Source organism: Martes martes (genome assembly GCF_963455335.1).
Source record: "Martes martes genome assembly, chromosome: 1".
Taxonomy (NCBI): domain Eukaryota; kingdom Metazoa; phylum Chordata; class Mammalia; order Carnivora; family Mustelidae; genus Martes; species Martes martes.
In genome coordinates, this window is record NC_137888.1 from 73,804,210 (window position 1) to 73,818,599 (window position 14,390).

At 37.5% G+C, this 14,390-nt stretch overlaps 1 protein-coding gene across 1 annotated transcript in view; it reads left to right on the forward strand.

Annotated features, from left to right (window-relative positions):
* Window positions 1–13,858, forward strand: part of CPB1 (carboxypeptidase B1) — a gene marked incomplete at both ends in the record, with an annotated part of 32,536 nt that extends 18,678 nt beyond the window's left edge. The window contains 3 exons of the mRNA XM_080807064.1: window positions 132–334; window positions 11,771–11,855; window positions 13,671–13,858. Of these exons, the coding sequence (XP_080663190.1) occupies window positions 132–334; window positions 11,771–11,855; window positions 13,671–13,858 (476 nt within the window). The remainder of the gene's footprint in view (window positions 1–131; window positions 335–11,770; window positions 11,856–13,670) is intronic.
* Window positions 13,859–14,390: the final 532 nt, after the last annotated feature.

Sequence of the window (14,390 nt, forward strand, 5' to 3'; positions counted from 1 at the left end):
CATATATACATATACTATCATAAGGACTCATGTAAAAATAGCTTATTTTTAACTTCCTAATTTAAAAGTTTGAAACATGCCTTGTGGTAACTTCCATAGATGACCATTCCATTTACAACCTGTTTTTCTAGAAATCGGAGCTTCTCGAAGCCCCTGTGATGAAACTTACTGTGGACCTGCTGCAGAGTCTGAAAAAGAGACCAAGGCCCTGGCTAATTTCATCCGCAGCAACCTCTCTTCCATCAAAGCATATCTGACAATCCACTCATACTCCCAAATGATGCTCTACCCTTACTCCTATGATTATAAACTCACAGAGAACAACGCTGAGTTGGTAAGTAGTCATGGTAGTAAATATGGTATTTCACTGTTAAGATTTTCTTGAATCCTATTCCTGAGAAAAAATTCTAAGAACAATTTCTAAAGATTCCATTAGTAATTACTGATAGCAGGAGCAAAAAAAAAAAAAAATTACTACAGATTTACAAGGAATCCAGAATTGGCTAGATAAATTAGCTAAAGGAGATAGGATTTTGATACAGGAAACAGTTCCCAACATGTTAAACTGGTTTAGTCTTCAAAATGACAATAGGTACACTTACCCTGGCTTCACCACAATACTAACTCACATGATGATTTCAGATGCATCTGGGATAATCAACAAAGTAGTTTTGTCTCACACACAATTAGAAAGTCAATTTTGTAAAGTTGCCTTGAGCTGGATTTGACATAGGCAGAAGAATGGCAGATGTCATTAGGAACCTGGCACATTTGGTTGATACTGGGTTAAGTGATAAGATCCTAAAATTATTTCACTATTTGATTAGGTGAGACACAGAAATAAAGCAATCAATGAACAAATGGTATGACTGGATCCTTACTAGATATAGGAAACAATGCAAAAAATTTAAGTACCCATGACTCAAAAAACTAGCAATCTTGTTACAGAATCATGATATAACCACATGAAAAGTTAAATAAGAGTTTTATAACATTCACATTAACAAATATCACATATCAATGCATAATTTTTTTAAACCAGAAGTTTTGAACCCTTCATACAATATTTTTTTTCTAATTTATGAAACATCTGGCTGCCAGAAGTTGGGACCAGTGATCTAAAAGAGTAAGTGTAAGATTTAAAGCATTTGAGTTATGCCAAAAAAAAAAAAAAAAAAGTGCTCCACTTAGACAATGACATAGATATTTGGCTTACCTAAATGCATAAATTTGATTAACAACTTTAACAACTGGAAACTGTTGTTTTGTACTTTTAGTCCTTCAGAAACCAAATAAAACGTGTAATGCTATAAATATTTTGTGAAGAGTAAAACAAAAAAATAACTTAGCCTCTTAGAAAATTGATAGCTGATAGTTGGCCAGGTCCTCCTCATTAAATAACAATAATAATAATAATGTTATTTTCATAAAGCTTCCCATTTTCCTTATCCAGAGCCCCCCCCCAAAAAAAGGAAAACATCGTTAGTTGGAACCTTTAACTATTTCAGTTTTCCAGTTATGCTCCATCTGTTAAATGTTCCCAGTGGGTGCTCACAGTCCTGCTATCCCAGAGATGGGTGTGGTCAGCCCCTCATTTCAATTCCAGATTTCAGTCCCAGAGGAGAGAAGGTGGAGCTATGTTGTTTGCTTTATTCATGTGAATGTTTAAATTGTACCACATCAGAAAAGAAAAAGACAAAGCCATAATAACTAAGCACTAATGAGTTAATAAGTAAAATATTAAAACTAAAATGATAACCATATTAAGTGTAACAATAATATATCCAGTTTGCTTAATTTAGCTAGTTTTAAACACAAATTCTAAAAGACAAATGCTAACAGAAAAACAAAGTGTTCTCTGGAAATCAGCTGTTTCACAAAGTTTCAATACCTTTTCCTATTTGGGGAATAAGTTAATTCTAATTAACAAAGAAGTAGAATAAACAGAATTATATCACAATAAAATATTCATAATCTATTCTCAACAAAACCACAAACCATAAAATAATCTTATCTTGGAAGTTTAATTATGTATTCACAAAACTAATAAATTCAAGAAGTACATGCTACTTCTTATACTTTCCAAGCATGGTAAGAGAGGTGGCTAAACCATAAAATTTAATTGCACTTATATCACATTAATTGATTTTAAAGTTATTTTAATTTCTAATGATTTTTTTCTATGATTAATCTTTTGCCTAGCATCTTAGAAGAAATATTTAAATCCCACTAGTAAAATCTAAGGTGAATGTTAATGTGATTAGTCGATTCATTGGGAATCTGAATTTAGTTCAGCACCCCAAAGCAACTTAAATCTTTTGAAAAACTAGAGATCCTTTCAATCTTTTTCTTATTTTGCATAATTCCAATTCACTTACTTCCTAAGCACATTTTGCTAGAACAACTCATAACTGTAGTGTTAATGAGTATAAATATGTGTGTGTGTATATACATATATATTTTTATATATGTATATGTGTGTGTATATATATATATATATATAGCCAAATGAGAATTTGAATCTCTCATAAAGAAAAATATTGGCTTTTTCATGGTTTTTATTTGCAATGAGAATATTAAGAAAAAAAAGTAAAAGTCTTGATCTAGGTGTGATAAATGTTCCATCCAAAACTAATGCTTCTATATGAATTTTCAGCTAGAAAAATGTGACCCTGCTGTAGAAAACTAAAGGTAGGAAAAGATTTATAAGATGCATTCTTGGCACACCACACTATGGATAACTCAGAATTTCTTAAAGTATTGTCTTACCTAGAATTCAGTGTATAGATATAGATATGATTCTTATTTATCCTTACACTTATAAAATTTTTAAGATTATATTTGTAGGAAAAAAATGCTTCCAGGAGACTATGACTCCAAACAAAAGGAAATTATTCTGTACTTCTAGTAACATTCTCAGCCCAAATTTAGGATATACACAGAAATCTCTGATATCTGAGTCATGATAAAAATGTATGTGGCTTCATTTCTGAAAGATCTTATATGTAGATTGCCTGATTATTCACATCATGAGACAACCTTCAGAGGGAAGAAAGGCAGAGATGAGAATGCAAAAGACCAATGAAGTAAAAGAATAGGAGAAGTGATAGCATGGATTACAAAGAAAGCTACCAAAAATATCTCTACAGCAGATCAGTAAAAAGAATGAGAGATCATAAAAATACCTTACATATATAATGCTTTTCAGTTTTCTAACTGCTTTTACACATACTATATTATTTAAAGAAAAAATACAAAGTATACTGTGAGTTTCCAATGGCTTCATACACCTTCCAGTTCCTTAGTGTTAACTTCTTCAATATGAAGCTATCACTATCTTTAAAGGAAGCTTTAAGATCCATGAGAATAATATACTTTACATTTTCAAAATTCTGAAGAGATCTTAAAATAAATTAAATAAAGAAGTCATACAATTCAGTATGTCAGAGTAATTCTCTTTTTATTAAGAAGACTTAACTGAAAATGTTCCCAAACCTATCCATATCTCCATATCTTTGCATTTATTGAGTATGGAAGAAGCTCCAAATCTTTGGTCTGCCTACACCCCCCCCCCAAAAAGGCTTATGTGGCACTGTTACTTATTATTATTATTTATCACAATACCATTTCTAAGTCCAAAAGCAGGAATGCAAAATAATAACTGGTCAACCAAGTATCTTGACCCATTCTCCAGACTGACCAAACTGGAAGTTGATATGCACTCAACAAAGGTGCTGATCCAGGGCATACATCTGACACCACATGTCTTCATTAAAAGCACAGAACTTAACAGCTGGAAATCTTGGAATTTCTCTGGTTCTGCTTTCTCATTTTCCAGCTGAAGCAATGAAGGCTTGGCTAAGCCAATACAGTAAAACAGGCAGCCTTGGGCCTAGACTTATTGGATCCTGAAGAATTTCCTAGACTGACCCAATTTCCAAAGATACCCACACATATTTGTATGGCCATGTTCTATGTTGGTACCCCATGTAGCTGTTTTACAGAACATTCATCAAATAGTCTTTCATCCCACAAATACCTTATTACCTCTGTCCCTGGACATTGCTAAGGATTTGCAGTGGTCAGCTGGGACACCTAAATTCCCAGGACCCAGTCTTTATGATTCTGGTCCTATGCTTTCAAGGGCATATATTCACTAACCAGGAGAAAAATGACAATCTTTCTGAAAAATTATTAAACTTGACCAAAAGATAAGAATCCACTTCTAAACTCTAACACCTTCCAATAGAGTGGCACCTTCCTACCTCTTAATTAAAATGTGAGTTAATGAGCCACCAAGATAGAAATCTACTGTTCCATCCAAGTACTGAGCATAAAGCAAGACCATGATTAGAGATAAACATAAAAATCAGAGGGAACAAATGTTGTGATTAGAAGGTGGATAATTGCAGGGCCATGTGCACAGCCTATCACAGCTGTCCCCATGTCCCTGCCTAATAACAAGAATAACAAGGCCATAACCCCTCCATCAAGCAGGCTACCAGAACCTAAGGAAGACAGGACCTGAGGCACAAAATATCCACATCCGTTATCTTCTCAGAATTTTTAAATTTCACTTATAATATTTTAAAAAAATCAAATGACAACTGCAGAATTTACTTAATTAGAGAAACTGGTTGTTGATTTATCACTATACATTTTGAGAGACTTCTTGGCCTCTTAAGATATTCCTACAGAGGCCTGGTCAGAATAGAGTTCATCAGACAATTATCAGAAATTTCACTGAGTACCTATTAAGTATTCAGCATAAAACATGGCTTTTGCTATTTTTTTTTAACATGGCTTTTGCTATTAAGAATGTAGGATCTTACTGAAATGGTAAGTCTCATATATCAGAAACCATACAAGAGAAGTACAAAATTTGGAGTTTCAAACTAAGCACGGTAATAGGAATTTAGGGCAGGAAAATGGTAATATGTAATGAGGCTGGTCAGTGAAGGTTATAGAGAGGAGAAATCCCATTTATTCTGGGCCTTGAAGGATGGGCAGGATTTGGGCGACAAAGGACAGAAGAGTACATTTTAGGCCGAGAAAAGAGCCAACAAATGGCCAACAATAGGTTTGAAAAATGGGGAGAGAAGAAGGATCAACCTGTTTCCAGTGTTCTTGTGAAGGAAGAGGTAAAGTGAGGTAATGACATTACCCAAGAGACTTAAATGTCCCAATGAGTCCTGTGTCACAGCAGGCCCTAGAGCCAAGTAACTTGGTAAACAGGATTGACGAGTCAAATACAGGACTCCCAGTTAGACGTGAATTTCAGATAAACAATACAATAATAGTATAAGTATTGTCCAAATATTACAGATTTATACTAAAAAAGTATTCACTGTCGATCTGAAATTTACATTTAACTGGGTATGCTATATTTTTGGCAAAGATTAGCAACCCTACTAGTAGAGGGATATTTTAGCAGTACTGACCTAGTAGCAGTATTTAAGAGACACTTGTACTATCATTAGCAAAAAAGACACACATTCAGAGCACCTTCAAAACAAGTTGTTTTTCTTTTTAATTCTTTCTCCAAAATACATTCATGTTTACCAGAATTATGTCTTTTATCTGATTTCTTTCAAGCTAATTCTGTTCCCTCCCCTACCTCCTAGGAGACATTTGGCAATGTTGGGGAGACATTTTTGGTTGTTGTAACTGTGGGAGTACTATAGGCATCTAGTGGGTAGAGGCCAGAGGATGCTGATAAACATTCTACAATGCACAGGACAGCCCCCACAACAAAGAATTCTCCAGCACACGTGTCAGGAACTCCAAGGTTGAGAAACCCTGCTTTAAGCTAAGATAAGAACAGAGTCACATTCCTGGCTGAAGTCCCCTGGCTTTCACCCTCCTCGCAAACAGCTTACAGTGTTCTGCAAATCTGAAGTGCCAGAGATCCAGTACATTCCCATTATACAACATGTATTTTTTAATATTTATTTGGAAGAAGTACCACCTACACACACACACACACACACACACACACACACACACGCTCTAGACTTTGAAACTTCAGCTGACTCACGTTTCCCATTTTCCTTGAATTTTAAAGAGCTTAAAAATATGCATGCAGATCAGCCAAAGAAAAAAATTGCTTTACATCAGTGAAAGCATTCCCATACTCCCCATGGGGTCTGCCAAGATGGGCAGGCCCTGCTCTCCCAAGCCAAGCCTTTTGCTAATTCCTTGCTTTTCTCTAATCTCAGGCTTTGCAACCAGAGCCTGCGCTTGTTTACCCTTCTGTTTTTCTCAGAAACATATTTGTTTTTTCAAATCCCAAAGGCTTTCTCCTCAGCGCTTGCTTGTAGGCCTTGCGGGTTTCTCCTCTAGCATCAAAATTATAAAAGTTAAATTCCTCATTGGTCCCTTGGTGTACGTTACCCATTATCACAGAACAGAAGGAAGGAAACCGCAGTTAAAGATTATTTTGATGCTTTCATTATCACATGTATTCGCCCAGAGGAATAATTAAACTCAGAACTTCAAGTTAGAAACAAAGTTCTGGGGAAAATTTCCTTCGAACTGGTTTATACCCAGTCAGTTTGGAACTTTTGTTTTCTTGTACTGTAATAACGGACCAGTGGAAGATTAGAAGAGGCAGCCCCCCCACCTCCCATGACACTGGCTTGCAATGAGGACCATGAGCACAGCCATGAGACAGGGGCTTCCTGATCACATGTTACCTGGGAAGGCAGGTCAGTGGAAAAGAACACCTTCGCCTTATTCATCTTACCAGCCTCCTGGAGCTCAGAGCCTGGGAAACATTACACTAGTTGGTCTTTTGTCTCTTGGGCTTTGAGTTAGATGTGACATTTTAGACTCTCTCTGTCTTTTGCTCTATGACCAAGGCCTCTTTTTAAGAAAACAGGTGACAAAAGAGAACATGCATAAGACATGGTAGGAAACTCATATCTAAGGATTAATAAAGGCTGGCCATGTTTGGCCTTGACTGAAAGCAAAGTTTTCTCTGAGGCTGATTTATATTTAGCTTCCTTCTGTTCTTTACAATTGGTAAAACCAGCTCCAGCAACACTTCTTTTGAAGTATTCGAAGGCCACAAGGAGAAGTGAAAAAGAGCACAGAATTTAAAGCAAGAAGAACCTAGCTCAAGTCAGCCACTTACGGGGCTGCATGCCCTTGGGAAAGTTCTTTTATCCTCTCTGAGTTTCAGTTCTTTTATCCGTAAAATGGGGATAAAAATATCTAGCTCTTATCAAGAGCTCTTTGTAAAGTCTAAGGTTTTATGTAAATGTTAGTTCTTATTTTGAACCCATTGAGCAAGGATGTAAGATGTCCCTCAAATGACAGGTTGTAAAGAAAGTGTCTTTAATTGGAGTTTCAAGATGTGGATCACACTTTCTGATGTGCTATTGCTTCTGCGGATCTTTCGTCAGCTGTCTTAGTCCCTTTTTACAGAAATGTACAAGGGAAAGGAGTTACCACTCTAACATTTTAGCAAATACAGGAATTATCTCTCTTTTACCATTCCTGGCTGGGGTCAGTCACCCAGCTTGGTTGGAACATTCCCACTGAGCATGCTGCCCCACGTGGCATTCCATTCTGCGAGAAAATTCTATGCTGATGAAATGTGGACAGATAGTGTTAGAAAGATAAATGAGTAACATTTGTGAAAGTATTTGAAATCTTCAAAAGCAAAGACCCACACTGATTCCAGGGATTTTTGTTAAGGTCATTGGAATTTAAAATATGATATTTTGGTCAATTAATGTCTGTTCTGATTTTTTTTTTTTGTCTCTTGGCCTCAGAGGGGCAGAGAGAAAGGGTCCACAGACTTCGTTTTTTAAAAAATTAATGGAACTAAGTAAAATGCACAGCAGAAGTCATTGTGTAAATGTGGCAACCCATCAACCATCACTACATGGTACTACGCCCTCCCCACAAACATCCCCTATCTCTACTCACATATGTCACAGCCTTTACAGGGCTGGGTGTCCCGCACACGCACCCAAATCGGGCCCATCTGTAATGCCCCAGCCCTAGGATAAGACTCAATCAACCAACCATGTGCTAGATGCTAAACAATCTGTTGAAAATATAAAATAAATAGCCAAGAATCCCTTCCTACAAGGAGCTCACCTGGGAGGTGATGCAAAATAGATGCAAAAACAACTCATTATACAACACAGTGACAGGAACTCAGATAGTGGTATTAGCCTTCACAAAGGAGGGGGAGTCATTGCTCCCTAAGAGATTCAGGGGCAGCTTCACAAACAAGATGACACAAACTGAATGTGGACAAACAACAGTAGTTCTCCAAGTGAACAAAGACGAGAAGAGGATTCCAACAAAGGGAGAAGGATATCCAAAGTGAGGGAGGTAAAGAGAGGCAGGAACAGGTGTATGGGGAAGAAGTTCAGGGAAAGCTAGCTCCAAAGGAATATGGAGTGCACAGCAAGTGACGCAGACTGAAAGAGAAAGGAGGGGCTAGCTCACACCCTTTAGGCTAAGAAAGGAAGTTGGGAATTCAAGAGAAGATGAGAAAGCCACTGAAAGATGTGGTGATGAAATGACACTCAGAACATGAGTGATGAGGTAGACATCAAGAGGACAGAGCAACTGAGGACAAGGAAAGCAAAGGTGGACACAAACTAAATGTTCCTGCAATGTGCACCAGTGACAGCAACATGTTAACATCCTTTTTAAACTAATATCAATCTTAAATATTTCGGTCAGTGCCAAAGGCAGAACATCTTCTGGAAGATGCCTAGGAAGTCTTAGAAAACATGTATTTCTCACTCTGAGGAAAGGCAAACTGAACATTTTTGTGTGGTCCTAACGGTAGTTATGACTAAAATGATAAATTGATAAGTCAAGTGAGATAACAGATCGCAAGTGGGCCCCTTCAGTTTTGTCAGATAACTCATATATTATGTCATACCAATAAACATATTAAGAGACTTGAAGTCTTTTGAAATTGAAACTTGAAGTTAATGGATAACTTCAATGATCTTCTTATTTTAAATCTTCTCTAGTCTTCATAACTTCATGTTTAGAACTAATCCTACAGAATCACACTACTTTTTTCTCAGCTTTATTGAGCTATAATTGACTTATAACACTGTGTGAGTTTAAGGGGTACAATGTGATGATTTGATGCACATATAGGGAAATGTTCACCACATTAGTAACATGTCCTTTATCTCACATAACTATAATTTTGTTGTTGTTGCTATTTTGTTGTTTTGTAATGGTGACAACATTAAAGCTCTACTCTCAAAGCAACCTTCAAGTATATAGTACAGTACTACTAATCATAGTCATAACGCTTTACCTTAGGTCCCCGGAACTTATTAGAATTGTATTTCTAACCAGAAGTAATAATTCAAGACTCAAATGGGGAGGAGGGAAAGCAGAACAGATGAAAAGCCTCAGAATGGTAACTAGCAAAGGAATCAGAGTTCTTTAGAATTAGAGGTTCTGCCTTACAGAAAAATAACTACAGGTGTCCTCAGATGAATGGCAAGCTAAAGAAATTGTAGAACAGTAAGAAATGTACTATTTACTTACCAAAAATATTAGCACCTCACCACATTTCACATTTCCACATGATTTTATATCTATTCTGAGCACTGTGCAACTGTTAATTATTCTCATTTCAATCTGCAATAGGCCCTATACTACAGGGTAAAGAGAAGACTTAGCTCTAGTGTGTTGGTTAGAACAAGATTAAACAACAGGAACTATACATTTAGATCACAACAGTAAAGATCCTATGCAGTAATAGAAAGCATGTATTAGTTTACCAGATTGGAAAAAAGGAAAATAAAACCTTAAAATTTTAAAGTTAGTGTTTCAAAGCTCTGAGAATAAATTAGTTCCAAGAAACAGATTACACCATTTCAGTGGACCAGACCAGAAAATCATGAATTATGTTTTATAATTCTTTTTAAATTTTCTAATTTATCACTCAGTTGGTGCAGCACTAACAATTTGGGAGCTGGAACTTTGAAATTTTATAGACATGCCCTTGTCAATCTGACATAAGACACTACTAAACTGGTTTTCATATTATAACAAGGACTAAGGGAAGCTGCTACTTTGTAAAATGAGGAGTATTTTGATTTCATCACCAACCTCACTGCTTTCCAAGCATATGTACAAGACATAATTATGATGCCAAAATATGAAATATAGCTAGTTTCATAACCAGAATGAATTATGGCTAATTCTCCTGTAGTAAACAATGAGATTTTCAAATCTGTATTCCCAAGACAGCCAAGCCAGGTCTTACTTTTCAAGTGATTTCATTTAAATATGCAGTATGTCAGTGGATGCTGGGAAGTTTACAGCACAGGGAGGCTGGGGGCACAGAGCCCTTGCCCTTGAAGAGTTGGGGGGCATTGAGGCAGAAAAGCAATGGGTCTTTTGAGAAAATGAAGCCACTTCTTAAAAAAAAAAATACACATAAGCTAATACTTGCTGCTTTTTTAAAAATTCTGGAATTCAAATGTTCTTCATTTTGAAATAGAGTAGATGTTGTCTAATTCTTCAGTCTAAAAATCTTCCAAGATGGAACCACCCTGATCCCTGGAACTGCCAATTCCTAAGTATTTCTATGTTGGCAGTGAACACTGTATTAAGTATCCCATCATTCATATGCGTAATTTTTAATGCTCCTGCCCCAGCTCATATAATTCTATCCTGTCCTGGCTTTATAACTTGCCACATTTCCAGGTAGTTTATGTTTTGTTTTGTTGGGGGTTATTTTGTATGTGTTTGATTTTTGTTTACCTATTAGGTAGACAACCTCTTTGTACAACCACAAAGACCTTCTTGTCTCCTGCTTTTCTCTTACAAGCTCCAGAGACAATATACATTTGCCAAACTAATCCTTACACATAACCTAATTCTTAATAAACACTGACATTTTACTAAATCAATGAATGTGATATCTGGGACAGTTACAAATTGCTATAGTCTCATTTCTCTAGCCTAAACTAAGGTTTAAAAAAACAAAATGTTTAACAGGACTAAGGAAGAATACCTGGGAAAAAAGACACACTAAGTTCTATGTAAATAAAAAAGAAAAGAAAGTCGGGGCACCTGGGTGGCTCAGTGGATTAAAGCCTCTGCCTTCAGCTCAGGTCATGATCCCAGGGTTCTGGGATCCAGCCCCTGCACTGGGCTCTCGGCTCAGCGGGGAGCCTGCTCCCCTTCCTCTCTCTCTGCCTGCCTCTCTGCCTGCTTGTGATGTCTGTCAAATAAATAAATAAAATCTTTTTTTAAAAAAAGAAAGTAAAAGATTGTCCTCTGACTAAAACAGAAGTTACTGCTAGGACCCATACTTTACTGCAACAATTATTTACAATGAATTTAAAGACCTAATTCTCAAATAAGAGGGTAAGATGCTAATGATCTTCAGAGTTCCAACAAATAGTTCCTGGACAACTACCAAGTGGTAAGCCTTGGCCAGGGCCCTGAAGACATGGAGATAAAAGACAGAAAAGTCACTGAGAACTCAGAGGCCAGTAAATGGTATTGCCACAATATGACACACATTCAGAGGGAAGCTCAGAGTGAGTGCCTGGAGAGGGCATTAGGGAAGACATATTTTCACAAGAATTACTTGGATCATATAACCAGGTTAGTGAGAAAAATGGGATGGACACTGAGCAGGAATAAAACTAACTCAAACTGTGTCTTACACCTCTTCAATGTCTTAAAAATAATGTACAGATATTTGTTTGTCAGTGTGTGCTTTTATTTATTTACTCATGAACTGCTGGTTCTTTTGCAGAATGCCCTGGCTAAAGCCACCATAAAAGAACTTGCCACCCTGCATGGCACCAAGTACACATATGGCCCAGGAGCTACAACAATCTGTGAGTCTTGGCTTCAGAACTGTGCAGAGACCACATGCCTAAAAAGGCAACAAATGGTTCCCAGACCCTTTCCTTTCAGATCATTTAAAGCATGTGGCTTTTGCCTGACAGTGAATTTTTTATACACGTAATCAGTTTTCTGTTCAGAAAAAGTATCCCCTCCAACCCAAGAAAACAGTTATGCTCGGTAAACATCCACTGAGCAGCCACTGCTTTGTGCCAGGTTCTCACTAGGTGCTAGGAAAGAAAGGAAAGGAGGATGGAGGGAAGGCAAGAGAAAAGGAGAAAGGGAAGTTGGGGGACTAGCACAGTCTTCAAAAAATCTACAACAGTAGGGCAGCAGGAAAACTAAATATAGGGTGCTGGATGTTATGACAGAGGATGCACAAGGAAAGAGTATACTCCAGCACCAACCAGCCCATCCCACAACATCAGGGATGACTGCCCAGGATAATGACACAGCCGCTTTACCTGGAAGGACAACTGCTGAAGAAAGTATAAGAAGGAGTGTTTTCCTGACTAAAAAGATTGCAGACGCAAGGGCTGATTCAGGCTCAAGCCACTTTCCAGTGGTAGATGTCAGCCCCCCTGACCAGTCACTCGGTGTGTTGGAGCAAGTGGCAAGAGACACACAGCAAGAGAGTTAGATAGGGGCTAGACCCCAGATTTCACTTAGATGCTGCAGAGTTTAAATTTCACCAGGAAGGCACATCCTGCAGGCCCCGTTTTAAATTTCTACTTATATTTTCCTTTGCCTTTGCATGATTTCTTTTTGCCCCAGATCTGAAAGGACTAGAAATACAAGGGAAAAGACCCAGTCCTGTCATCACAGGGCCCTCCATGCAGCTGGAGAGGCTCCAGACCTGAGTTCTGTTTTGTTTTGTTTTATGTAAAACAGTTTTCTATAGTCTTATCCCTTTTTAACCTGCTCTGAACCGTACGGGGTATAGTGTTTTCCAAAGGGGGTTCTAACAGAAGTAGCCCATCTATTCATATAGCGTGAACTTCTTATATGTTTTATGCAGAGTAGTTCAGTGAGGGTTCTTTTTTCATTATACTGTAAACCCTTGAAGGGCATAAGTCATGTCTTTCCTTTATTCTGGCATCTCCAGAGGAGAGCCCATGGCCTGCTGCTCAGTGAGAGCTGTATGGCTGTTGACTGAATAAAGAGATGAAAGAATGAATCAATGAATGAACGAACAAATGACCTAGTGACTGAAGAGATACAAAATCTACAAGGCAGTGACTTAGTAACTGCTACCAAATGAAGAACTGAACAAATGCCTAACCTCGGCCAGACCATCTGCTAGGCCCTGAGGAAACACAAACAAAGGCCCAGCCTTGCCCTCAAGATGCTCCGATTTCATCAGTCAGCACTGTTTCCTTGGGGTTTGGAGCTCTCTCTTATCATCAGTCATCATGCGGCTCTTCATATTTTCCTAGGAAACAAACAATCTTTCCTAAGAAATTATCTATATTTTGTAAACAAATTATATATGATATAGTTTACCACAGCATACAATCACAGTGAGAAGTTTATATTTTATTATAAATTACATACTTCCTGGGGTATGAAATACATCATTCCCACTAATTAGGCTTAGAGGTAAGATTGGACTGATTTTTTAAAACAGCCCCCCGTATCTTTTATAATCCAGTTTTCCAGAAAATTGGCCTACCTATAATATTTTGCCCAGTGAAACAGTTGTAACTATAAAAGAAAGCTGGTTTTCTTTCTTTTTTTTTTTAATTTCCTTCCTGGATTTAAAGTTTTTGGGGGTTTGTTTGTTTTTTTCTGCTCTTTGCATATTTCAGATCCTGCTGCTGGGGGCTCTGATGACTGGGCTTATGACCAAGGTATCAAATACTCCTTTACCTTTGAACTCCGAGACAAAGGCAGATATGGCTTTGCCCTCCCTGAATCCCAGATTCGGCCAACCTGTGAGGAGACAATGCTGGCCATCAAGTACCTTGCCAGATATGTCCTGGGACACCTGTACTAGCAGAGAATGCTGACAGCCTTATTTCAAAGTGCTCACCCTTTGTCTCTTTCCTATCCTGAATTCTTATTTTTGTCTGCCTGCATATTTTCTAGATCCCAATCTTTCTTTTAAGCCTCTAGTCTATTAAACTACTTGGATCTTTTAGTACTGATCATAATAAAAAGGAATCATTATAATTAGAAACCTGACAGACTGTCTACTTCTTTGGGGAAAAAAAAAATGATGTGAACCAGTGACTAAGCAAGCCATCCACAGGTAATGATGCAGATCAACTATATAGGAGTTAGAGTCCTCAGGGTATTTGCCAACACTGGCAGAGTCTAGAGATGTACGGTTATAATGGGGGTTTATGAGGAAGAAGATATATACATGGAAATTCAGGGGGAAAGACCCCATCTTGCTTTAGCTTTCTTCTCAGCTCATTTATTTTATGAACTGTCGACTACATGTCAAACACTTTGCTAAGCAATTAGAGACAGAACAATGAAAAAGAAAGACAGTTCTTGCCTTCAATGAACATTTGGGAAGACAG